At 39.7% G+C, this 27,468-nt stretch overlaps 1 protein-coding gene across 1 annotated transcript in view; it reads right to left on the bottom strand.

The window, feature by feature from the left end:
- The window catches only part of CFAP58 (cilia and flagella associated protein 58), a 131,633-nt gene that overhangs the window by 38,237 nt on the left and 65,928 nt on the right, over positions 1–27,468 (bottom strand). Inside the window, exons 14-15 of the mRNA XM_049790426.1 lie at positions 17,661–17,772; positions 15,075–15,179 (exon numbers count right to left, since the gene is read on the bottom strand). Of these exons, the coding sequence (XP_049646383.1) occupies positions 15,075–15,179; positions 17,661–17,772 (217 nt within the window). The remainder of the gene's footprint in view (positions 1–15,074; positions 15,180–17,660; positions 17,773–27,468) is intronic.

The raw sequence follows: 27,468 nt of genomic DNA, 5'->3' as shown, positions 1-27,468 counted from the left end.
GACAGTGAGTTAGGGCTATTTACACCACCAGTGTTGACCTCTCTCCACCATAGTTCCTAGCATGCATCCCATACCTCCACCCTTAGCCCCCTGGACTACAAGTGTTATAGGTTCATTTTGTGTATAGCTTGTTATAGTTTCAGTCTCTTGATTTTATTGTCATTAATTTTGATTTGGGCATTTAAATCTGACTATTTTTTATTTCCACTCAATGCTCCTGAGGCCTCTTGGCCTCTGAGCCCTGATGGATTCTCTTCTTACCACAGATAACTTGAGCTAACTCTTCCTTGGCTGATCTCTCTAATCTTGACCATATTATTTAATCAGTTTCTTCATTTACAAAAATAACAGAGTAATAAATAAAATGATTATGAGGACTATAAACAACTTATAACATAATGTATGCATTAAAAGATGAGACCATAATAGTTCAATAGACACCCTAGCTCTGTCGCTGTTCACATAGGAATGGTGAGAAGAATCAAGGCCAGAGGCAAGAGCTGTTAACCTAAATAAGCTTACTGCCAAGTCTTTGCCTCTAAGACTTAAAATGTGGATAGGATAACCAAAAGGTCTCTAACACAAAGTAGATGTTCTACATCTCTGCTACTCAATCTTATTCAAAGTCAATAATGTGTTCACCCCACCTCAGAACTTTAACTCTACATCTTTCTTCATCCTCGTGCACTTTTCACTTGTTTTTAAATATGCTTTCTGCAAGAAAGCCATACCCTACCTACCATTGAGCTTCCCAACTACCTTTTTTGAACCACTGTCTATGGAGCTTGCTTTGTCTCAGGCCTCTGAGAGGAGTCCTCTCTTCTTATTCTTACAACCACCCAGTAGAAGGGTATCACATACTTCACAATTTTATGCCTGGAGACACTAAGGCTTGAAGAGAATGGGCTAAAGGCTTCAGCTCGCTGAAGCACCACTAGTTAAACTGAATTACCACACTAGACCATCCTTAGGCTGTGGCTGGTTAGTCACTGAAACCTAACCAATCCCTTGTCCTTAAGGAAGCCTGTCCTTTGTTTTTTGGTTGTTGGTTTGATTTTTGTTGTTGTTGTTGTTGTTGTTTCTTAGTATCCAGTTATGCTTGCGCTTACTATGGCTATGGCTCATAGATCATTCCTGGTGGGACTCAGGGACCATATGTGGTACCAGACATGATATTGGTGTCAACTGCATACAAGTCAGGTGCCTTCCCTAATGTACTATCTCTCCAGTTCCAAAGAAGTCAATTCCTACTACTTCTTACCCTCTGGCTCTTAAAGCTATTTTAAACAAGCAACATATTCTATACCATCCTAAACAACTTCTACTATGTTGGCACCCACTATTGTTAGCATCCAACATAATGTAACTATGTTTGATTGTGCATTTTTCAGTAAGTGGAATCATAATTTAAAGACTTAAATTGTCCACACTGCTTGGAGAAACCATCCTCTCTTCTTCCCACATGGACCTCAGGATACTTTCAATAATAATATACAGTTCTTCCTTAAAAAGACATTACTTTGCATCTCCCAGATTTCTGATACATTATAGTTTCCTAAATACCCTTTAAGTATATCACTGTTTTTTTTCCAAAAGACTCTTAATTGAGAGAAAAGCAGATCCCCAGAGACATGCAAGATGAAGAGGTGTTAGAGGGAATGATGTCCTGTTATCATTTGAGGAGAGACAGAAAACTTGGTCCCTATTTGCAATAGGAAAAAATGCTTCCAATTGTCAGGAAGTAAAAGCAAACAGGGTTTGATGGTGTCAACATAATGCTTAATAGGCTACACATTTGGCATCTGTTTTGGAGGAGACTATGTCAGAAACTCAGGAAAGGTCTCCAGGGCATATAGGCAGCTTTCAGTCTGTCTTCCACACATTAAATACACTCTGGGTAGAGAACATACATTTTTAAATGCATGAAACAGGAGCCAGGCTTGACACCCATCTATCAGAGCTGCTTTAAGGATAATAAAATCAGTTGCTGACATTATAAGAAATGGGAACTTGATGACCCACTGGAGATTCCTTCCAATTTAAATGCTTCTATAAATTCCCCCAAAATCATAAAAAAAAATCAGATTAAGGATTCATGTAGGTGTTTGCACTATAAATACAAATTAATTTTTGCTCCAGTTGCAATTTTTCTGTGCTTATAAGAAGCTTCTCCATCCCTGAGATATTGCTGGGTGAGAGAACAACAGAGAAGCTAAAGATAACTAGGACTCCTCTAGGTTCTTATTGGCAACTATTTTCTTCTAATTTTTCAAATAAACCTGCATCTCAAAATGAACTGAATTGAATCTTGCTGCTGTCCAAAAACATTTATCACTGAAAATCTGTTTTTTTTTTTCAGGAAGTTAGATATAATTGTATACAAATTCACTAAGAATCTAAATGTTCCACTAAGAAATCCCTTATTGAAAATATTTTGTTTTGGACTCTAAGTAACTATCTATTTCCATTTTTAGTTACTAGTCATTCATATTATTTTTTTCACTAAAAAAAAGTCCTGTTTTACCACTGCTTTTTTATTTCTTTTTTTTGTTTGTTTTTGGGCCACACCCCATGACACTCAGGTGTTACTCCTGGCTATGCGCTCAGAAATTGCTCCTGGCGTGGGGGACCATTTGGGATGCTAGGGGATCAAACCACAGTCCGTCCTAGGCTAGCGCCAGCAAGGCAGATACCTTACCGCTCCGTGCCACCACTCTGGGTCCCCCATCACTGCTCCTTTATATATTATTGTAACTTGAATAATTTCTGAGAGCAGAAACTCATACTGTTCTGTTTCTCACTTGGTATTGTGTAACTTAACTCAAATTTACCCTAACAACAGAAAAATGAAACATCTTTTTCAAATATCCCTTCCCTATTAGGACTTAATAACTAGAAAATGAAAGAAGATAGCAAATAATTGTGGGGAGGGGTTCCTCAGGTGATGCTTAGAGGGACTCAGTAGTTAACTGCAGTACTCAGTCCCAGGGCCAAGTGGTTTAGTCAATTCTAGGACTTGAAGATGCAGAGCTGTTTAGACTCTACAGGCTGGGATTCCCAGGGCCACTCTAGCAGTGCCTAAGGGTCTCCAAGGCTACCATCAATAGTACTGGGGGTGGCCTACAAGGCTGCATACAGAGTGGTTAAGGGGCCACAGGGTGCCAGAATTCAGACTCTAGGTCCAGTGTTTGCAAACCATACATTCATGAACACAGAGCTATCTCTCCAGCCATTATCCAAAACATAATGATATTTTTAAATAATACTTTTCAAATTATAACCAACTAAAGCATTTTTGGTTTGTATATTTACTCTGATTCATCTGAAGTCAGAGGCCAAAAAGGAAATGAACACATGAATTGTGGATCATATTTCCAAATGCCTGCGGGTAAATGTATATCCCTAAGGAAATATGCTGTTATGACATCACAGCTGTTTCTCCTATAAAAAGAACCATGTCCCCCAGCAAACTATAATTTCTCAAATAAAGGGAATAAAAGATTAAAGAAAAGAAAAACATGTCAGCAATAAAAGCTAAGGATAGAGAGACCAGATGCCAGGCATATTAAAATACCATGAGACAAAGAATTAAAACAAGAAATCTTGTACTACTTGAATGCTTAAAAGCAAAGTATTTGCACTTAAACTTGCTAAAAGAAAGAGAGAGTGATGTATTATTGCAATAATGGGTATGTGCATCCAAGATCCCAGACAGTCCTCCTCCATATTTGCGCTGGGCCTGGCATGTGGTTTGCTTTTATGGATGTGGCATTAGCAAGCAGGACACAAATGATTCAAAAATTTTTGAATTTAAAAGTTTAGATCAGGATCCAAAAAATGTTTACATACTCTAGTTTGTTCATTATTTCAATTTTGCTTTTGGGCAAAATGAAATGGTGCTCAAAGGCTACTTACTCCCAGCTCATTACTCAGAAACCATACAGTGTCAGGGATCAAACTTAAAATTCACATAAGCAAAACATGCACACTAGTCCTTTGAGCTATCTTCCAGTTCAAGGCCTGTCATTTTCAGAAAAACTTGGAAATTTTGAGACTGCCATCACAAGAATCAACCTAGTTATTTGTGATAGCAAATGGATGTGACTGACCAACCAGCAAGCAAATGATTGGTGTCATCTAGACCAATCAGCTCGTAGCAGCCCAAGATCCTGAAAAAACATGAGTCCAGGCAAGCTCAACTGAAAAGATGGCCAGCTGAGTCCAGCTCAAACTGCTAACTGATAGCATCATGAACTAATAAATAATTATTATTTTAGATAACTATTTCTCTGAGTGGTTTGGTATGTGGCAAAAACTATTGCTCAGGTCATTTAAGCATCTACTTCTGAACTATAGTAATGGACTAGTAAACATAGAAGAAATAAGATAGCTGTCCTAAGGATGTGTGAGTCTACACAATTACTCCTGAGTTTGCATGTGAAATGCTGAGTTGTTTGATCTATGTACTTTTAAAGCTACTACTATTTTGGAGTAGTTTTAAAAGTACCTTCTAAATTCTGCTTTCAAATTCCACAATACCATAGTAATCACCACTAACATTTATTAAATTGGCCTCGTACTTGATAAAGAAGATTTTGTTTTAGTTACACACAAAACCTCAGATGAAATTTTATTAGATTCCATACTTAATATTTTTCATACTTAATATATTCCATACTTAATATCAATTCCATACTTAAAATTTTCCAATTCTTTGTTAATGAAACCTCTGGAACCAGGCCTATTAGTTGCTAGATTTCTGATAGTTTAAATACCTCCACTGTAACTTTCAATATTGAGATGAAAACAGAATTATGGGAAGGAAGTCAGTCCACACACTGGTTTCAAAACACATCATCAGCAGAGTCTTCTCAAAGATGCAGCCTAGTGGTCAGCTGTATTCATCAAGGTGAGCTAAAATGACAAGTGTTTAAAGTAGACACAGTTTCTAACCTCTCTGCCTAATGGAGCCTACCAGAGCCAAACTCTTAAACAGTTGCAGGATTCAGAGGCTTTGGGAAGCTACCTATGACAAAATTTATAGGAAATATTGAGAAGGAAATTAAAATGGAGTGTTCTGATTCAGCATGTGAAGTTTATAGAAAAAGTATGAAGGCAGACTAAAAACTTAGTCACCATATATCCTGAACACATTTTATAAAAAGCACTGATGCCTTAAAGAAAACTTTGCCCTCAATCAGGCATCCTCATCCCATAACCTAACAGAAAAGACATAGACTTTTGCTAAGTGTTCAAAAATGGCTAGCCATTAGTTTGCCCAGTCTGTCAAATAGGGTTTAAGAAATTAAGAGCTACCTGGAGTGCATGGTCATTAACATGGATGTGCAACACTTCCAAATTTCACAAAACTGACAATCCAGTGGGATCACAGCAAATTGGATAGGAAGATTGTAGAGAAACGCACTAAACTCAGAACAAAAGTGATATGGCAGAAAGCTCAACTAACACCAAACATCTCAGTAAATCCTCAATTACTTTAGTAACACCATTGTGAGATATATGTTCTATCAAGCAATATAAAGTAAATTATTTTGTACTGGCTATGGGGCAAGCTTGGGTGGTGATGGGAAACTGGGTACATTGGTAGAGGTAAAGTCACACTGTTGTGAGATTTGTGTTGAAATATTGAATATCTGAAACAATTATGATTATGAAACAACTATAATTATGAACAATTTTGTAATTGACAGTATTTAATAAAAATTTTAAAGGTAAGAGCTAAAGCAATTGCCTTCAATTTTCTATTACTCAGGACCAGCATAATTCCTATTATATCTTGGAGGCCCCAGAACAGCCTTGCTAACTTTTTCGTGGCTCAATTTTAACATGAAGAAGAAAATAACTAATTTTGAACATTATAGAAATGCTTGCTATGCCCCAGAGACTATTCTAGATATTTTAATGTACTTTAATATCATTCCCCCAACAAACCTATGAGAGGTATGATTAGGGCCATTTACCTCCAGAGGACATCAAGCTGACATCAAGCTGTTTAAGTATCCTACCCTGGGGTTCAGAATGAATGGCAAAACCAAGATTCATACTCTGGTTACCTAGCTCCAGGATCTGTAGGATTGACAAATGGGAAACTGTCAGGAGCACTGAGTAGTCATTTCATAAAAGAAAGGAATGTATGAAAAGAGGAAAGTCCTTTCAGAAACTAAATAACCCTTACATCTATAAAAAAATTTTTTTTAAAAGATTAAAAGAGAAGTGCCCCAAATTGTGCACTAAAGCTGACCTGATGCTTTACAGTCCTGTCACCTATCTCATTACCAGTCAATGAGCATAGCATTTGAGAACAAGTTCTGCCAGACCCACAACAGTGCCTGGGAACCTCAGTGTCTTGGATGCCTGTAAAGCACTATGACAACAACATGCTATTCAGACCTTCACAGTCATCATGATGCTCTTCCACCCGGAATGTCCCAGAATGACAAAGTGAAAAGAGATTGAGAGCTCCCCACACACAGTGACCAGCCAGCCACAAACATGCAGGCATGTGTTTTCTGAATGACCCACTTGCAATGGCTTCTAATCAGACTCCTAATACACTAAGCAGAGAACCCTTTAGAAGAGGATAGATCAGAAAAGCAACTCCTGTGAGGAGCTACCTCACAGGGAAAGAGGATGCTCTGATCATGGCCAGTATTTGAAACATCCTCAGATGAGAAGAACATGGTTCCGAAGAAGGTCCTTTCCCACCCACCTCACCCCTTTTGTCCTTGGTTTGAGATGAGAAGAAACAATGCCTCAAATGGGCTTAGCAAACACTGTGTCATGCTGTCCCTGTTTCTATCTCCTACGTGATAGCAAGGGGAGGCACTGCCAAAAATTTCAGCTCAACTCTGGGAGATGCTTACATAGTGCTCCACTAATAGAGGGGACACAAAATCAATTGAACATAGTCACCTTGAAAGAATCAAACTGAGATGCCAGAAAAGCAATGGCATGTTTCAGCTCAGTTCATTCATTATCAACTGCAGTGTGGGCCTATTTTCTTGGCCTCTAGACTCAAGAACATATTTCTAAAACAATGTTTTAATGTCATGACCACATCCTCTCAGTCCATCCTGAAGTTTTATGGCCTTCTAAAATGTCCAGTTCATTGGACTAACTAAAAGCTCCTGGAACACCTGGGTAGCTGACCTCAAGAGCCTGAGGAGGCTGCTTTTCTTCCTCTGTCCCAGGAAATGCATACAGGGTCTCAGTGCAAAAGCAGCCAGTGCTCACAGGGGAAACACTCTCTGGAGCCCGGGGTCAGTGTCCAAGCCCCCATGAAGAAACATTCACAGAGCTTGGGCTGTGGTATCCCTTCAGGACTCCAGTGATGCTGGGACCCTGCCTCGGGCTCCCTCCTCCTGATACCTGCTCCTGTCCCTCAATCCACCTTTCTAAAATGACTTCACAAGGCCCTGGCACCATTTTCCCAATATGTAATTCAGAAATTCATCCTGAGACTCCCACAACCATTTCAAAGTATCGTGAAGGGGCTCAGAGTAATAGTTCAGTAAGTAGGGAGTTTGTTTGCATTGCATATGGACAACCTAGTTCAATCCCTCAAACCTCAGGTGGTCCTCTGAGCCTTCCAGGAGTGATTTCTGAGCAAATAGCCATGTGTGGCCCCCAAAACAAAGTCTCTAATAGATTTTCCTCTGTTCCAGCCTCCCGTGTGAATGACAGATCTTCTTGCCCATCTGGGCCAGGACCAAGTCCCTGGGGCTCACCCCGAAATCCCAGGCCCCTGGCACGCCTGCAGTTCTCAGTTACAGTGATTGAGTGAATGCTGCCTGTACCCTTTTTACAAGTTTAGGGATGCCCTTCTTTGTTGTGAAATGAAACTTCAGCAAAGGCAGAGCCTTTGGTAGAAGGGAAAAGTCCCCATCAGAATGGCCCCTTTCCATTTAGTCCACCCACTGCTGTCCCACAAAACACAGCCTGTGACCTCCCACCTGCTCAACTCCTGGAGGGACTGGGCCCAGTCATCTTTGTCCCTCACTGCTGTCTCCCTTCCCTCTTCATCCTCTATCCCTATCTCTTCTTGCCTTGTGATGACAGGTCACTGCTAAGTATAGTCGAGGCATCATAACAAAAGACTAAACAAAAAAACTGAAACCAGCCCAGCTGATTGAGTTGCTACTATTCCTTTAAATCCTCTCTTCTCCTCAGGCTTTGGAGGGAGTAGTTACAAATTTGCTCTGGTCAAGTATGGCTAGTAGGTAGGTTTCTGGAAGGCCCAGGCACCATTCTTAAAGCTGGAACTTCTGAAAGTTCCAAGTTCTCTCCAAGTAGAGAACACAAAAATCTACATTTCTAGTTTTGAAAAATTCAAAATTTAGAGGTGTCATTATCCTACAGGTGGGAATATGGGACCCGAAGAACTCTGTATGTCAGAGTCCCCACCACACTCTGAGGCATCTACAGGACCCTTGACATTTTGACTAATGTTCAGAGTTCACTTTGTTCTTTCTTATTACTTGCCTGGCCCTGAGGGTATTTGGGTTTACAATCCCAGACTTAAGCACTTAGAAAAGACAAGACTGCTAAGAGTGTTTCTTGTATTTTTAAATGCTCCTGGCAAAAGACTGGAGCTTCCTACTCTAATACAATCAAGCCTTCTGCCATTATTAGAAACCCCATCTTTATAGTGATGATGATGATGATGATGATGATGATGATGATATCTGGGTAATGGACAGTGGTTACTCATGGCACATATGTCTGTCTAATCCTAAAGATGCTTTTTTGGGAGAGCAATTGGGGAAGAGGGGAAGACATATCCAGATATGTTCAAGGGCTATTCCTGGCTCTGTAGTCAGAATTGACCCTTGGGGACACCGGAGACCATATGAGGCGAAGGAGATTCTACCTGAGTTTGATGGGATGTAAGGCAAGCACTTTAGCCCTGTGCTATCTATCTGTCTGTCATACAATGCTTTTTTTTAAGAAGTCATTAATGCTGAGAAATTCAACAGAGATGAGGAATATAGAAAGCAAAGATAGAAAGGAGAAACCTCTCAGTGTGTTTTCATTATCTTTGCTTCCTTAAAGGGGAAAGCAGCCTGGCAGGCAAAAGGAAAAAAGTCTTGGGTCAGGGAGATTGATCAGAGGGCTAAAGAACATGCTTTGTATGGAACCATGGTTCAATTTCTGTTATTGCAAACCAATCCTTCAGTCTGGGAGTGATCTATCAGCACCTACCAAGCCAGGAAGGGGGTGTGAGGACAGGAAAAATATTCTTCCCTTCTACATTTGAGACTCCAGTTCTGCCAAGAATTGAGATGCCTTTCATCTCACCAATGATGCCAAAAGTCAGCTTCACAACCATTTTCACATGAATCCAGAGCCCAGTGGGAGCTGTGAGTGGACCTCATGAATCAGCCTGCCTCTGCAAGCAGAAAGGGCACTGCCAGTTTGCATCAAGTTTATAGATCCATAAACCCACAGTAAATTCCAGCCTCATGTAAACTTAGAAGTTAATAACAAAAATGCCAAGGCAACAAGGAAGAATAATTTCTTCACCTCTTGGAGTTCAAAGACAGAACTTTAATGACTATGAGACCATCTACTCACTGAAGGACCACCATTTTTCCAAAACTAAATCAATTACAGAACAAATATTTACCTGTGAGCCAGGAACTCAAGGTGAGCATCAAGACAAGCAAGCCTTTTTAACATCTATAGCTTTTCTGCCAGCGCCATTAAACAAACATACAAATAGTCACTTTGTTAATTATTTGCATGATGAGGAGCATTTTACAGTGGTCGGCAACCTTTTTTTTTTCAACTGAGCCAAATCTCGCCAAAACCACGATTGAAATTTATTTTGAGAGCCACACAGGGCGCGCACTGGCAGAGGCTAGGAGCAGAGTCATGACTCCTGGAGCGGCTGCCCGGCACACAGAAAAGCCAAATTAAAAGTGTAAAGAGCCACATGTGGCTCTTGAGCCACAGGTTGCCGATCACTGTAAACCACCATGTAGTGGGCCCTAGAAGAAAAGGTATCTAATCTAAGGAACAAAGGGTGGGTTACTACTCCCAAAGCAGAGATCCTAATCCAAATTATTGAGCACTACGTGTCTGGAATTTTATTGAACATTGGAGTTAGAGAGATGAAGAGTCAGAGCCCACTGCCTAGACAGAGACATGAGTTTCCACCCTACCTATTGTTGGGAAGTGACAGCTCTCTTCCTCACCATGTCACAGCTTAAAAACTCTGACCTGTTCAGAAGAAGTCAACCAAAAACTTCTCTAATTGGAAAATATTCTCCTGTGAGTACAGAGAACTTCTTTAACTATTTAATAAAACAAATGAAACTGAAAAACTGTCAAATCCCTTGAAGTACTTGAGATAACAAGACTTGTGGCCTGAGCCAAAATGATCTAGTTCAGTGAGCTGAGTACATGCTTTACATGTGGGATACTTGGTTTCCAATCCTCAGCATGGCTTGGTACCCAAAGCATCCCAAGTAATGATTCCTTCATATAACAACAGTCACTGAACATCATTGGCTAGGCATCCTTCTCTGTACCCCCAAATAAAAGAGAAAGAAATGTATATGATCTGAGGCGATGCCTTCAAACTGTGGGGGGGGGGGGGACTCAGAGCAGACACATAACAGCCCAACCATTCAAAAGAAAGGTTGGAGTAAATAGATATCACAAAAATATAAAAATATAGCCTCCATATGATCCAGTAATTATTTTTAATTTGGGGAAGGAGCCACACCCAGCAGTGCTCAGGGGTTACTTCTGTCACTGCACTCAGGAATCAATGCTTAGGGGACCATATGGAGCACCAGGGATCAAATCCAGGTCAAATGTATGTAAGGTAAATGCCCTACCCACTATAATATTGCTCTGCCCTGATCAAGTGATTCTACTTTATTGTATCTGCCCCCAATATACAAAAACATTAATTCAAAAAGATGTACATACATCTGTTCATTGAAGCACTTATTACAAGAGTCACATATGGAAGCAACCCAATATTCAGTGACAAATAACTGGATAAAGCAGCCGTGGCATTTATACACAATAGACTACTATGTGGCTGTGAGATGAAATCCTGTAGTTTGTTGTAACTTGGATCACTGGAAGGCCTCCAGTTGCCTTCCAGTTAGGAGAAATAAGTTAGAGGGAGAAGAAAGACAAATATTGAATGAATTCACTCATCTGTAGTGCATCAGAAATAAGCACTATTGAAAAATGACAAACCTTGGTATTGGATTATAAAACAGATTATCAAGTAAATTAAAACAAAGAGGGACTAGAGGTGACATAAAACAGAAATGGAAAGACCTGTGGAGATTAAGTGTAGTACCTATACGTATATGCATATAACAATTAAATAAAATTAATTGAAGTTTAAAGAAAACTTAATTTAATAAACTCATAAAGGAAATAAAACCAAAATAAAAATCAGGGGGGGGGGCCGGAGCGGTGGCGCAAGTGGTAAGGAGTCTGCCTTGCTTGCATTAGCCCAGGATAGACCGTGATTCAATCCCCCAGCATTATATATGGTCCCCCAAGCCAGGAGCGATTTCTGAGCGCATAACCAGGAGTAACCCCTGAGTGTCACCAGATGTGGCCCAACAAAAAACAAAATCAAAACAAAATCAAGATATTGTCAACAAAGACCAGTCATCTGTGAAAAACTCTAGAAAATAGTAATAAAATCATTGAAAATAGAATATCAGTGGATTGGCTATTCACAGATAATTCTACCTAAAGTAGAATTAATAAAAAGTAAAGTAAAGCTGAGAAAATGTAACACAAGACATAAAGAAAAGAAAAATATCAAGAAGTCAGTAGATAAGGAAGGAAGAATGAGCAAATCTAACATAACTCAACTAAGAGTTCAGAAGTAACAGAGAAAGTAATTAAAATAATTGAGACTCTTAAAAAAGATATGCAATCTTCAGATTAATAAAATACAGGGATTCGTAAGCATAGTAATAAAACTAAGTTAATACCAAGTTCAATGTGCTAAAACTCCAGAACACTAATCACAGATATTCTAACAGACTTTAAAAGAAGCAATAGTAATTAAACTTCCCAAAGCATAACTAGAAGTAAACACAAAAGACTTCAAAGAGCAAATAGAAAATGAGATTTAAAAAAAAAAGAAAATAATATTTCAAGACAATTATTTATAGATTAAAATAAAATCATTTTCAGATAAACAAAGAAGAGTGTTAGCCAGTTACAGGTTTAAATATCATTTGGGGGTTGGGGGCTAGAGAGAGAGAAAGACTGTAGGTAGAATGCTTGCCTTGCACGCAACTGACCTAGGTTCAATTTCTGATATTTTATATAGTACCTTGAACCCCACCAGCATTGATTCCTAAGCCCAGAGTCAGGAGTAAGTAAGCTCTGAGATAAGGCCCAAAAATAAGTAAAAATAAAACCAACAAAGTAAGTAATGTCACTAAGGAAATATTAGGTATTTTAAAGTCTCATTTTCAAACAAGAAATAATTCTGAAAATATAAAATAGGAAGAACTAAATGAAAATTAAAATACCACATATCAAAACCTATGGAGAACTAAAGAAATTGAAGAACATAGAATTGTAGCTGTAACTGCTTATATTAGAAAACCAGACTGGGGGCTGGGAAGGTGGCGCTAGAGGTAAGGTGTCTGCCTTGCAAGCGCTAGCATAGGACAGACCGCAGTTCGATCCCCCGGCGTCCCATATGGTCCCCCCCAAACCAGGGGCGATTTCTGAGGGCATAGCCAGAAGTAACCCCTGAGCGTCAAATGGGTGTGGCCCAAAACCCAAAAAAAGAAAAGAAAAGAAAACCAGACTGAACAGTGATAAGGTGAGCATTAATATTAAGATCAAAACAAAACAGAGTAACCCCAAAGAAGAAAAAATAATAAAGTTATAGCAGTCTGTGAAAATGAACTTAAAGCAATAAGCTTACATAAAACAAACTTACAATAGTGAAATTTGACAATGCATAAAATGTAGTTCTTTCAAAAGTGAACAAAGTGATCATAATGAGAGGGGATAAAACAGGCAATAAAGCATGGGCTCTGGAGCAGTACGTAGGAGTCTCCACTCTGCCATGGACCAACTGTAGGCAGGTGTTGGCTAGTGAGCTATAACTAAGGTTGTTGAGATCACAGCTCCACCCTTAGACTGCTAAAGCCCAGTATCATGTCTTAATTGGCAATCCTTATAACATGAGCTCTGAGTGGTTTACACAAATCAGAGGCTCTCCCAACCCCCATAATTAAACTAGCTCTTATTGATCTCATTTTATAGATAGGAGAAACTGAGATTTAAAGAAATTCTAGAATGTTCCCAGAGTCAAGTTGTAATGTTTTAGAAGTGATTCAAGACCAGAACTTTCTGACTTTAAAGTCCAAGAAATTATTCACCCAATACCTGTCAGACAGGGGCTAATATCTAAGATATACAAGTTACTGACAGAACATAACAAGAATAAACCATCTAACTAGCCCCATCTAAAAAATAGGGAGAAAAAATGAACAGGCAATTTCTCAAAGAAGAAATACAAATGGCCAAAAGCCACACGAAAAAAATGTTCAACATCACTAATTATCAGGGAGATGCAAATCAAAACAACAATGAGGTACCATCTCACACCACAGAGACTGGCACACATCACAAAGAACAAGAACAATAAGTGCTGATGGGGATGTGGGGAGAAAGGAGCTCTCGTTCTCTGCTGGTGGGAATGCTGCCTAGTCCAGCCCTTATGGAAAACAATATGGAGATTCCTCAAAAAACTGGAAATTAAGCTCCCATTTGACCCAGCTATACCACTATATGGTGGGAGCAAAATCAGGTACCACCCTAGGGTGGGAGCAGAATGCCAGGTCACACCCTAGAGTAGGGCACAATCACCAATCAGGGTAGGGTCAGTAACTTAATAATCCCATTAAAATGTTTACATACACAAAAAATGTGTATACACATACACATACCAACTATGGACTTAGGAGAGAAGGGCTCTAAGGACAGGAGCATGCAGAATCTTTGGGTTCGATCCCCAGCACCACACAAATATAGTCCAAAGATAAAAACTGAAACTATTAAAAAAAACATAGACCCCCAGTTAACATCATGTACGAAGGTAAAATCCAAATGGATTAAAGACCTTGATATCAGACCTGATACCATAAAGTATATAGAACAACACGTAGGCTTTCTATTTCCCTCATACATTCTCATTATTGGGATAGTTCAAAACGTAGTTATTTCTCTAACTAAACTCATCCCTGTTTGTGGTGAGCTTCATGAGGTGAGCTGTAACTTCCAGCTCTTTTCTCTCCAAAAACTCTTTTTAAAAAAAAAAAATTAGTCACTGTGAAACTACAAATTATTTATGATTGTATTTCAACAATGCCCCTTCTCCAGTTTGCCTCCCATCCACCACTGTGCCTCAATGAAGAGAGCTTTCTGGGGTAGATTTCTGTCCTGTGGTTACAGTGCTGCAGTACTGTTCCTGATAGAGTTTTATAGTTTTAACAACCCCACAATCCCATGAGGTCTCAATCCACAGTTTAAGAAATTATTGTCAACTAAAAGACACTCCCATCTTTCACTGCTTCAGTATAATTTACTCCATAAAATTCTCAAAGAGCAATTTTCCCACCCCACCCCTCACCATCACATTCTCTCAAGTCTTCAAGAGGACAGATGATGTGTGCTTTATGTGAAAGCTTATTTTAAACATCAAAATCATTGCATTTAACGTTGTATGAAATATGAAGAAAGGTATTTCAAAGAATCTGACAAAAATGCAGAGAAGGGGGAGAAGCTTGCATTACCCAGTGCAGTCAGTCTAGCCTTGAACTTCATTCTTTGGAATTCTTGAAATATAAGCTATGAAAGCATAAAAGACCAATTAATCAAGCTGTTTGTTTTCTGAGTGTGAGCCACTGTTGCCATCTACAGTTAAAAATGGGACCTGCAGTGCTACCCAGTAAGACTGGTGAGATTGAAACAGAGGTCTCCAGAGATGGGGGTGCCACCAGACCCAGAGATTTGCTTTGCAGAGTTGGAAATGAGAAGGTTACCTGCAAGACCAGATCTTTTTCCACAACCTCTTCTGTCTTGCTGATGAGACGCTTCTGCAGGGTATGGATTTTCTCTATCAGCTCAAAGGTACTGGGGTCACTGGCCTGTGAGAGAAAAAAATGAAACAGCTGAGTCATGTTTCAAAGGACTGAGATCCTGAAGTAAAACAATCATAGTTTAATCAAAATCTATTGCCAACCCCTAACCCAGTATAGAGAGAAGTAGAAGCCACCAAAAAGGCATAACAAAGAAGGCTTATCTTGTGGCTCTAACCAATCAAGAGAAAATGAATATTGTTATGCCACCATCAGAAATTGTATTAATAATGATAACAATAGCAATGGTAATAAATGCTATGCAAGATCCTTGATTCTTATTCACTATGCAAACACCATACACTACATCATCAAATCTGAAGTTCATGACAGTCCAGGACAGATGTTAATTTCCCACTCTGACAGATTAAGCAACTGAGGCTCAGAATATTGTTCTCTATTCCAGTGAGGAATAGAGCTGAATTCAAATCTAGGTGTGACAACTTGAGGGTCTGAGGTTATTAAATTATTAAACTCTGTAGAAAAAAACAGGGCTCCCTAATTCAGCATTTCTCAACCTGGACCTACCACACAAGACTAAAGGGCTAACCAGTAAGATGGAGGTGGATCAAAGAGGTTGGAAAGCCCAACCTTAGCTCATTCAGCTTCAGAAATTCTCTTTATGGGGGTCAGAGCAATAGTATAGTGGATAAAGTTCCTGCTTGCAGACAGCCAACTGAAATTCTATCTCCAGTACCCCATATGGTGAACCCACCAGGAGTGATCACTGAGACCAGAGCCAGGAGTAAGCCCTGAGCACAGCTAGGTATTATCCCCTCCCTCACAAAAGGAATCCTTCTCTTTTGGTACTTGCCAACAGGAAGAGTCATTACAGTCTATGATGGAGAAGGTTTCTATGATATGAACTTCAGCTAATAATTGTCAACAGAACACGATCATGGCATTTAGCTCTCAGATGGAGTTATCAATCCGTAAAGCTTTGATGTGCCCTCAGTAGCTATCTATGTACAATTCAGGCAAGAGCTACAGTTATAAATTGATAATTTGTCCTCTAGACTTCGAGCCAAAGCGACACTTCCAACTGTACTGACATTTTAAATTAATCTAGCAGCTAAATATTTTCAACATCCTCCCAGTGCCTCTATTTTCCAATTTTTTTAATAGAAATTGATGTGGAATTGGAAACTTTAAAGATTTGCTTGGAAACACATGGAATAAACGAATGTTACAGTAAACGAATTTTTAAATCTTCAGCTCCACTTCCCCAGACATCTCCATATTGTTGTAAACTGCACTACTTGTGGTATTTAAGGACAAATTAAGTGAAGGACCAAATAATGGTGTGGAGGACAAAGAGGGTTCAACCCATTAACTTGGACTTTGCTTAAGAAATCCTGAATAGTGCCAACTGATATCCATATATTGGGATTAGATTTGGCACATTCACTTGGCAACATTGGATGTTGTTAAAATTCAGGCCTCGTGTTTACATAACAATTTATAATGCATTATCCTTAATGCTCTCTTCATTAAAAGGAAAAAATAAAATTGAAAAACAAAAGCCAAATTGGCTGATTTTCTTCTTTACCCTGCTCTTGTTTATGTCACTTCCTTAGATTCTCCCGGCTCCCTCATTTTACTCAGTCAGAGACCCTTTCCACACTCATGATGGCTAAGGTAGGCTTATAGAAGTTGACCATCTTTCTGAAATAAATAGAACTTGTCTTCAGATGTTCTCTGCCATGTTGGTGGCACTGTGTAACAAGCAGGAAAGTCAGTAAATACCACATTCATCATCTAACACCTATCCATGAGATTATAGCCATATCTATAAATTCTAACAGAAAAAGTTTGACTAATACAATGCTAGCCAAGAGCTACTTCAGAAACAGGGTTAGTTTGCAAAACACCAGAATTCCTGCCAGAAATAAAAGGATGCAAAGTCTGCTGAAAACTGATAGAGTCCAGCTGGAAAATGCCTGGCTTAATGCAATGAGCAATTCAAGACTGAGAACTGAAGAATACAGGGCTGAGCATGACCTTCCTGAACCAGCAAAACCGATGTTGGTTGCCGAGGTCAGTTCACACTTATCACTGGATCTTTAGACTGAAAAGATTTTTCCAAAGGTTCTTTTAAACAAAACTTAAATAACATTCTAGTTCTGGAATGATCCACTTTACACTTGATTCTGTTTTATAGTTTAGATGACAGTTTGCAGGGTAGTAAATAAAACTGTACTCCTGGGATGGAGTGATAGCACAGTGGGGAAGGTGTTTGCCTTGCAAGTGGCCAACTTGGGTTCAGTCACTGGCATTCCATATGGTTCCCCAAGACTTCCAGAAATGATTTTTGAGTGCAAAGCCCGGAGTAATCCCGGAGTACTGCTGGTTTTGTTTTGCCCCCAAATAAGCAATAAATAAATAAATAAATAAATAAACTGTACTTCTTATTGTACTTTAGGAAGAAAAGGGGGGAGGAATAAAGTGGAGATTTGGGGATGAGAGGAAGTTCTGCCAGATATTACTCACCTCAAGCTTCCTCCATCTGTGCACATTCATGGGGTTCTCCAGTTCCTCTTCCAGGGCTCGGCAGCGTGTCCTCTCCTTCAAGAATTCTCTTTGCATGTGAAAAAGCTCCTGCCTAAATAAGATAAAACTTTCTTTTCAAAAATAGTCAAAGGTATCCATTTGAATATCATATATTTAAAAAGCTACATACACACATCTTTATATTAAAAATTAATTAAGTAGGGGACCTCCCCCCATCTCCGCCCCGCCCCGGTAGCGTCTCTGAGGCTTCCGGCAACTGCTGACGTTGGGGACCTCCCCCCCTCCCGCCTTTGCCCCTCCCCTAATCGCATCCCTGAGGCTTCGGGGGCTGGCAGACAAGTAGGAGACCTTCCTCTGTCTCCACCCCTGCCCCACCTTGTCTCTGCACCCCTGGGACGGGATAGGAACTACAGGTGGGAGAGGCTTCCAGCAGAGGCGTGGAGGGGGCGGAGCTCCGCTAATTTCCACATTGGGGAGGACAAGGGAGCCAGGCTCAACAGCGCCCTCCACTACTGTGGCCAAGTGCGGTACTCCACTGACTGGCAACAAGAGGAGGCAGCAACTAATCAGGCTCCGCTATAGGGCACTCTAGAGGCCAAACCTCAGCCAGCCCACTCAACAGTCCCACCCAGAGCTGCAATTCAGAGAAGTGACCCAGCCCCACACCACAGGGAGCAAAAGCAGGCCAAAATCGGAAGGCACTGCTCTCCAAGCCACACCAATAAAAACATGGGTAGAGTGAGGAGGACCCTAACAGCTGGAGATACAGAGAGAACTGCTACTAAGTTCCCAAGTCCACCAAAACGCACAGATCCAAGAGATGAAGATTTAAAAGCAGCCATGAGAAAGAAAATGCAAGCCCTGGTACAGGAAATGAGAGAGTCGCCACCAAGTACTGGAAATCCATGGAGAAACAAATTAACCAAATTAAAGAAGATCTGATATAGAATATGAGAGACTCCATACAAAAGCAATTAAAGGAATTAACAGACACCGTAAAAAGCCAGATGAGCAGAATTACAAGATGGAGAAGCACATAGTAGTACTTGAAGGAAAACAGCCAACCAAGAATGACCAGGAAACCAACAAGGAAATAAGAGGTAAGGCACTTGAAGTAAAAGTCCAGTATTTAATGAACAAAGACAAAAAAATAATCTAAGAATTGTAGGTATACCAGAAGGGGAGGAAACAGGGAAAGGGGAAGAACAAGTAGTTAGGGTAATAATAGCAGAAAATTTTCCCACCCTTTGGATAAAAGACTCCTTGCAAATCCAGGAAGTGAAAAGAGTCCCTAATAAAATAGACCCTAATAAACCAACACCAGGACATATAATAATCCAAATGGCAAAGAGAGAGAGAGAGAGAGAGAGAGAGAGAGAGAGAGAGAGAGAGAGAGAGAGAGAGAGAGAGAGAGAAACATGAACTCCTTAAAGCAATAAGGGAAAAAGGAACCTCAAGTACAAAGGAAGGGACATAAGAATCAAACCAGATCTTCCATTTGAAACAATTTAAACAAGAAGACAGTGGAATGAAATATTTAAACGACTGATTGAAAGAAATTTCCAGTACTCAGCAAAACTCTCATTCATATGAGATGGTAGCCTAAAAACATTCTCAAACAAAAACAATCTTACATTATTTGTGCAAACAAAACCGATTCTAAATGACATACTCAGAGATGAACTACACAATCCAAACCCCCGATTGTAACAACCACCCTACAGAACACAATTGCACAACAGCCCTCTCTGTCGATAATCTCCCTAAATGTTAATGAACTAAACTCTCCCATTAAAAGACACATAGTAGAGAACTGAATTAGAAAACATAAACCGGACTTCTGCTGCCTGCAAGAAACACACTTAAAAGTACAGGACAGGTATAGGCTTAGAATAAAAGGATGGAAATAAATCTTTCAGGCCAATGGAAAACAAAAAAGAGCAGGGACAGCCATTCTTTTATCAGACCAAATTCCATTCAACCTCAAGAAAGTGATCAGAGACAAAGAGGGTCATTACATACTAATCAGGGGTACACTAGGTCAAGAGGTACTAACCCTGATCAATATTTAGGCACCTAAGTAGAGTCAGCAAAATATGTAAGGCAGTTGCTCACTATTCTGGAGAAACACAGGAAGGGAAATGTGATAATAGTAAGAGACCTTAATACCCCACTATCACCACTGGACAGATCCACCAAACAGAAAAATAGCAAAGAAATAAGAGCCCTAAATGAAAAATTAGAAGATCTAGAGTTAATAGACTTATATAGGGCCCTCCACCCCCAGAAAACAGAATACACATTCTTCTCAAGCCCTCATGGAACCTTCTCCAGAATAGATCATGTATTAGGATACAAATCTAACCTATACAAGACCACAAGTGTAAGGATCATTAGAAGCACCTTCAGATCACTATGCAACAGAGGTCAAAATTGACTGCAAGAAGCAGCAATGGAGAAAAACTAGTATCTGGAGATTAAACAACATGCTGCTCAATAACAGCTGGATCAAAGAGCAACTCAAGGAAGAAATAAAAAGATTCCTTGAGACAAACGATAACGAGGAGACACTTGTCAAAATTTGTGGGACACAGCAAAAGCAGTAATTAGGGGAAACTCATAGCAATACAGGCCTATATCAAGAAAGAGGAAAATGACAAAATCAACTGTTTAAAGGATCATCTCAAGGAATTGGAACAACAGCAGCAAAGAAATCCAACCACAACCAGAAGGCAAGAAATAATAAAAACCAGAGAAGAAATAAACAACATAGAAACTAAGAAAACAATACAAAAAAATCAATGAGACCAGGAGTTGATTTTTCTAAAAAATAAACAAGATAGACAAACCACTGGCAAAACTTACCAAAAAAAAAAAAAAAAAGAGGGGAAACACCCAAATCAGTAAGATCACAAATGTAAGGGGAGAGATTACAACAGAACCCCAAGAAATACAACATATCATGAGATCATATTATGAACAACTATACTCAGTTAGGCTAAAGAACCCAGTAGAAATCAACAGATTCCTGTAACAATACCATCTTCCGAGACTGGAAAAGGAAGACCTAGAAAGCCTAAACAGACAAATCACTTCAGAGGAAATTGAAGATGTAATTAAGAAACTCCCTAAGAATAAAAGTCCAAGTCCAGATGGATTTACATGTGAATTCTATCAAACATTCCGAGAAGACTTACTACCACTTTTCCACAGGCTCTTCCAAACCATCGAAATAACAGGAATCTTCCCCAACTCCTTTTATGAGGCTAATATCACACTCATCCCCAAAGATGGTAAAGACGCCACCAAGAAAGAAAACTACAGACCAATCTCCCTAATGAACATAGATGCGAAGATACTCAACAAAACCTTAGGAAACCAAATCCAGCACTTCATCAAAAAGATCATACACCATGACCAAATGGGTTTTATCCCAGGAATGCAAGGTTGGTTCAACATATGCAAATAAATCAACATCATACATCACATCAACAACAAGAAATACAAAAACCACATGATCATGTCAATAGATGCAGAGAAGGCATTTGACAAAATCCAACACCCTTTCATGTTGAAGACACTCAGTAAAATAGGGTTAGAAGGAACCTTCTTCAAGATAGTTACAGCTATCTATGAAAAGCCCACAGCCAACATTATCCTTAATGGTGAAAAGCTAGAAGCATTTCCATTAAGGTCAGGAACTAGGCAAGGCTGTCCACTCTCCCCCCTCTTATTCAATATAATCTTAGAAGTCCTAGCAATAGCAATATGGCAAGAAAAGAGAATCAAAGGAATCCAAATTGGGAAAGAGGAACTCAAACTATCTCTTTTTGCAGATGATATGATGATATACATCGAAAACCCTAAAGAGTCCACAGTAAAACTCCTAGAAACAATTAACCAATACAGCAAAGTGGCTGGCTACAAAGTCAATAAACAAAAGACAGTAGCATTTCTTTATACAAATAACGAAGCTGAAGAGAAAGTTAAAAATACAATTCCATTTAAAATAGTATCCAAAAATATTAGGTACCTAGGAATCAACCTTACAAGGGAAGTGAAGAACCTATACCAGGGAAACTTCAAAACACTTCAGAAAGAAATTGAAGAGGATCTAAGGAAGTGGAAGAACATCCCATGCTCATGGGTAGGTAAAATCAACATAGTCAAAATGACTATCCTACCCAAACTACTATACAGATTTAATGCAATCCCTATCTGAATTCAGACATCATTCTTTAAAGAATTAGAGCGATCAATCACAAAATTCATCTGGAACCACAAAAGACCCAGGATAGCCAAACACATATTGAAAAACAAGAAGCTGGGTGGCATCTCTTTACCTAACCTGCAACTATATCATAGAGCCATAGTGATCAAAACAGCATGGTACTGGAACAAAGACAGGACCTCAGACCAATGGGTCAGAACAGAATTCCCAGACATAAACCCCCAGATATACAGCCAACTAATAATTGACAAAAAAGCCAAGAACTTGAAATGAAACAAAGAAAGTCTCTTCAACGAATGGTGTTGGTACAACTGGAAAACCACATGTAAGAAATTGAAAATTGACCCATACCTCACTTGTTATACAAAAGTCAACTCAAAATGGATCAAAGACATTGAAATCAGACCCAAATCTATAAAGTTTATTGAGAATAAATTAGGCAGAACACTCGAAGAGCTATATATCAAAAAGGTCTTTGAGGATGGAGCACCAATGGCAAGAACTCTAGCATCAAACATAAACAAATGTGACTACATCAAACTAAAAAGCTTCTGCATGGCAAAAGAAACCCTACTTAACACAAGAAGACAGTTAACTGAATGGGAAAAATCTTTGCACTCAACATGTCAGATAAAGGGCTGATATCTAGAATATACAAAGCACTCAGAAAGCTGAGCCCCCCAAAACCAAACAAAGCCATAAAAAAATGGAGATATGAAATGAGTAGAAACTTCTCTGACGAAAACCAAAGAATGGCCAACAAACACATGAAAACATGCTCACCTTCACTCATCATTAGGGAAATCCAAATCAAGACAACAATTAGATACCCCCTTACACCTGTGAGGATGGCTCACATCAAAAATAATGGAAACAATCTCTGTTGGTGGGGTTGTGGTATAAAAGGCATTCTCATCCACTGCTGGTGGGAATGCCCCCTAGTCCAACACCTATGGAGAACAGTCTGGAGAGTGCTAAAGGAACTCAGAATTGAGCTGCCATTTGATCCAGCAATTGCTCTCCTAGGTATCTACCCCCAAGTTGGAAGGACATTCATCCAAAGTATGTGTGCACCCCACTATTTACTGCAGCACTCAGTATAATAGCCAAGTCTTGGAACCAACCTCGATGTCCAATAACAGATGAGTAGATCATTAACATGTGGTATCTATACACAATGGAATACTACATGGCAGTCAGAAATGATATTATCACAGACTTTGCAGCAACGTGGATGGACCTAGAACATATTATGTTAAACGAAGCAAGCCAGCAGACGAAAGATAAACAGAATGATAGCACTATTCTGAAGTACCTAGAATAGGCAAAACCAAAACCCCAGGATTAAATAACAGGATAGAAAGCTCAAACACTGTAATAATCACCATATACTGGGAAGTAGAACCCAAAACAAAGGGAAGAGAAACAACACAAAGCCTGACTACACATTATATCATAAAGAAACTAGCAACAGCAGAAACAGCAGCGTAGAGAGAACAGGTATGTAATTATGTAATTATTGTTTTACTACAAAGGCCCATAATAATTTACTAGGGATCTTATACTGGAATACAGGTAAAGATTACGGTGGGAAATTATTGACTCCAATGGAAACATTTCAAAACATTATGGTTGAATGCCTTAACCTTACCACATGTAAAATAACCTCTCAGTTTTTCTGCCCATAGAGGTTCCTGGATACAAAGGGTGAACATCCTACGGTGGTACCTCGGTGCTGAGTCACACGAGGCACCATACTCAGCTTGTATCATGAAAATGTCCAGATATAACTCTTTTTTTTTTTTTTTTTTTTTGGTTTTTTGGGCCACACCCGTTTGATGCTCAGGGGTTACTCCTGGCTATGTGCTCAGAAATCGCCCCTGGCTTGGGGGGACCATATGGGACGCCAGGGGATCGAACCGTGGTCCTTCCTTGGCTAGCGCTTGCAAGGCAGACACCTTACCTCCAGCGCCACCTACCCGGCCCCCAGATATAACTCTTTAACATACTCTTTATCTCTAGATTATGCCTTCTTTTAGGACCTGAAGTGCATGACGAGCCAGATCACCGAAGAAACAACTGACCTACAGATTCTTACTATAGGGCCTAAGCATCAAACACGTTCAAGCTAACTAACATGCCCTTGCTCTTTTACCCTCTCTTCTCATTACTTCATATTATTTTTGTTGTTGTTGTTTAATTGTTGGTTTGTTTTGTTCTGTTTTGTTTTCCCTTTTCTCCCTTCTTGTCTCCTCCTTCTTCCACCTTCTTCTCCCATTACCATCAATTCAATCCAGGTCAAATAAAAACCACACGGTTACCTCCTCTATAGGAAAGGAAAGAAAGAATACTGCAAAGGGTAAACACCTATATAGATAGACCTCACTAACACAATGGTTAGTACTCAAGACACGAAACCTATACATATCCAAAAGTTGATTTATTAGTTTCCTTTCCTTACAAGTACTATACCTACCTATCTTTCTGTACTCAGCGTATCTCTTGCCCTCCCCACCTCTCTACATTAATATATACCTAAGCTAACTTCTATATGTTTATATGGGGGCAGGAGCACACAGAGATAGGAATCCTCCTTAAGAGACAAACCTAAACCACAAATAATCCATACCTATACCCTATATAACCCCTCCCATGTACTATCCCCTCTCCCCCCTCAGAAACCTGACTATCCCTTCACCCCTTAATCCAATCCCCGATATTCTCACCATGTTATAACTCTTCACCCTCAGTTCTTAACCTATAGGCATCAAAACCAACCTCCTACACCAATGAAGCAGTACCAAGTGAGGAGACACCCACTCAAACTCACACCTCATTCCCGGCAAGAAAATACAACCAACACCCTGACTGACTCATGCAGTGTGGCCCTCCTAATCACCTCTCCCTATTGTGGACTGTGGCTTAATACCAGATTAGCTCCAAAAGGACTCCCATTGCAAGAACTCTACCCAAGACCTCCCTGCGTGGAGCCCACAACTCACGAGGAAATCTCAAAAGACAATGGGGAAGCCTATACTATCATCATAAGTATAGACCTATATAACACTACCTCTCATACTGTTTCTCCCCAAATGTAAAGTAATCTCCTGTATCACTTTCTCTCTTTTTCTTTGTTTTTTTTTTCTTTCCCCCCCTGGTTCATTTTGTTTGTTTGTTTGTTTGTTTTGCTTTGTTTTCTTTTGTTCTACTTTTAGTTTTTTTTATTTGATGTGTTTTGTGCTTCTTTTGGGTCACAGCTGGCGGCACTCAGAGGGTGCTCCTGGCTCTGTGCTCGGAAGCTGCCCCTGGTGGGCATGGGGGAACATGTGGGATGCTGGGATGTGAGCCACCGTCCTTCTGCAGGAAGGACAGACACCTTGCCTCCATGCTATCCCTCCCAGCCCCACTTTATTCCTTTAATTATGTCTTTTATTTAATCCTTTTTATTTCTTTTAAGAAACTCTTTTTTTTGTTTTGTTTTTTTGTTTTGTTTTGTTTTTTCGGGCCACACCCATTTGATGCTCAGGGGTTACTCCTGGCTAAGCGCTCAGAAATTGCCCCTGGCTTGGGGGGACCATATGGGATGCTGGGGGATCTAACCGCGGTTGCGATCTTTTCTTGGCTAGCACTTGCAAGACAAACACCTTACCTCTAGCGCTACCTCGCCGGCCCCAAGAAACTCTTTTTTCTTTAGATAAGTCTGAGCATATATACTTTTCGTTTTTGTCATGGGTCTGTTTTCTTCTCTCTTCAGCCCCAAATCCACCAGCAATTTAATGTAGCACCACTTCTTCCTGCAAAGGCATATTAAAAATAGGGGAACTTTTACCTGTAAAAACAAGTTCTTATCTACTAGGGATAAGAACTTATACTTTTTTACAACACAGGGACATCTCCAACCCTGAATGTATGTCATGGGGAACCAACCTAGACTCCAGGGAGATAGGCACCGACCATCCAGCCTTGACTCCTGGATTCCAGACATAGAAACGACAGAGTTCTCCACAACAGCTCCAGGAACCAAGTCCCCTCCAGGGCATTCATAATACTGCTCTGACGCCAACGTATGCCAGTTCTAAATTGATAACCTGACAATGAGGAAATGGGAACAACTCGATCTAAGAGAAAGTTATCCTTCCTCACTAGCCAATGATAAGACAAAATCAGAAGACATGTCACCCTTTGATCTGTGCAAAAACCAAGATTGCTATATACAGATGACTGGTTGTTAAAACCAGGATTAGACAGTATGCATCCCGGGACCAACAACAACAACAACAAAAAGTTCTAACCTAGCTTTTGGTCTACAATCTGTTCAACAAACAAGATCTCCAATTCCAGAGGTCTGACTGAGACAACCACAAGTGAATGGGTCTTCCAAAAACATAACGAAAGACACTGTCCCAGGCTCCATCCTAAGAGCAACATAATGACCAAGAACACCAACTACAGAAGATAAATTAAAACAACACTGAAGAAGCAGAACTGCTAGAACCACAAAGAAAGCCTTCATCATAAGCTCCATTCCTTGAGCTGCACAGTCTCTAAGATCTCTAGAAACAGAGGACTGATTTTACCATCCATGACGAAGCAGAAGTCTTCCATACACCACAAAAGCACCAAGGGGAGAGTAAATGATCATGCAAGGAGTCTATAGTTAATCCCATGACAGTATACTTCAGGGATGGAAAAATCCTGTATCTCCTAGGCCAAGGGAATTCCCTCTATAATATCCCCAATAATTACTGTGCCTATGCAGGGAGAAAAAAGAAGAAAAAAGGCACAAAATAATCATTTTCCACATATTATTGATTGATTGATTGTTTTTTGACATCTTTTTTTGGTATAGATATTGAAGTTGATGTCTCCTTTTTTATTTTATATTATTTTAATCTTATCTTTCTCTTTCTTTTTGCACTCCAGCATGATTTGAATTCAGAACCGAGACTATTGTGTGGTGCTTCTCTTTATTGCTGTAGGGCTCACTGGGTATTTAATTTGACGTTTATTTTTGTATTGTATGGTGTTTCAATTTCCTTTCTCATGTCCTCTCTCAAACTGAGGCTGATAGCCACTAGAAGGACTCTGCCCATTTTCTGCATATTTTATTTATTTATTTTGCTTAATCTTTACCCCATTCTATTGCCTTTCTTTCCCTCAATCAAAACCACATAACTCGATTTATCCAGGTTAGTCTCTCAAATAGAGGGAGAAACAAGGGAGGGCACCAGGATGAAACAGATGTATGATCACTGATAGTAAGCTAGACAAAGAGGAACCACCTACTCTAGCAGCCTGGGGGGTGATGGTGGGGGATATGGATTGCAGAAAGGGAACGAGGAAGTGGGGGAGGACAAATTTGGTGGTGGGTATTCCCCTGATTCAATGTTAATATGTACCTAAAATACTAATGTGAAAGCTATATAAGCCACTATGATCAAAATAAAAATATATATAAAAATTAATTAGAGAGGGCTGGAGAGATGATGCTTGAAGTTAATCCCTAGCAAATCATGATTCCCTGGCAACACCAGGAGTAACTCCTAATGGGCAGGC

The sequence above is a fragment of the Suncus etruscus genome, chromosome 17 (genome assembly GCF_024139225.1).
Source record: "Suncus etruscus isolate mSunEtr1 chromosome 17, mSunEtr1.pri.cur, whole genome shotgun sequence".
NCBI lineage: Eukaryota > Metazoa > Chordata > Mammalia > Eulipotyphla > Soricidae > Suncus > Suncus etruscus.
The sequence above is the reverse complement of the archived record's forward strand: the minus strand, read 5'-3'. Positions and strand labels throughout refer to the sequence as shown.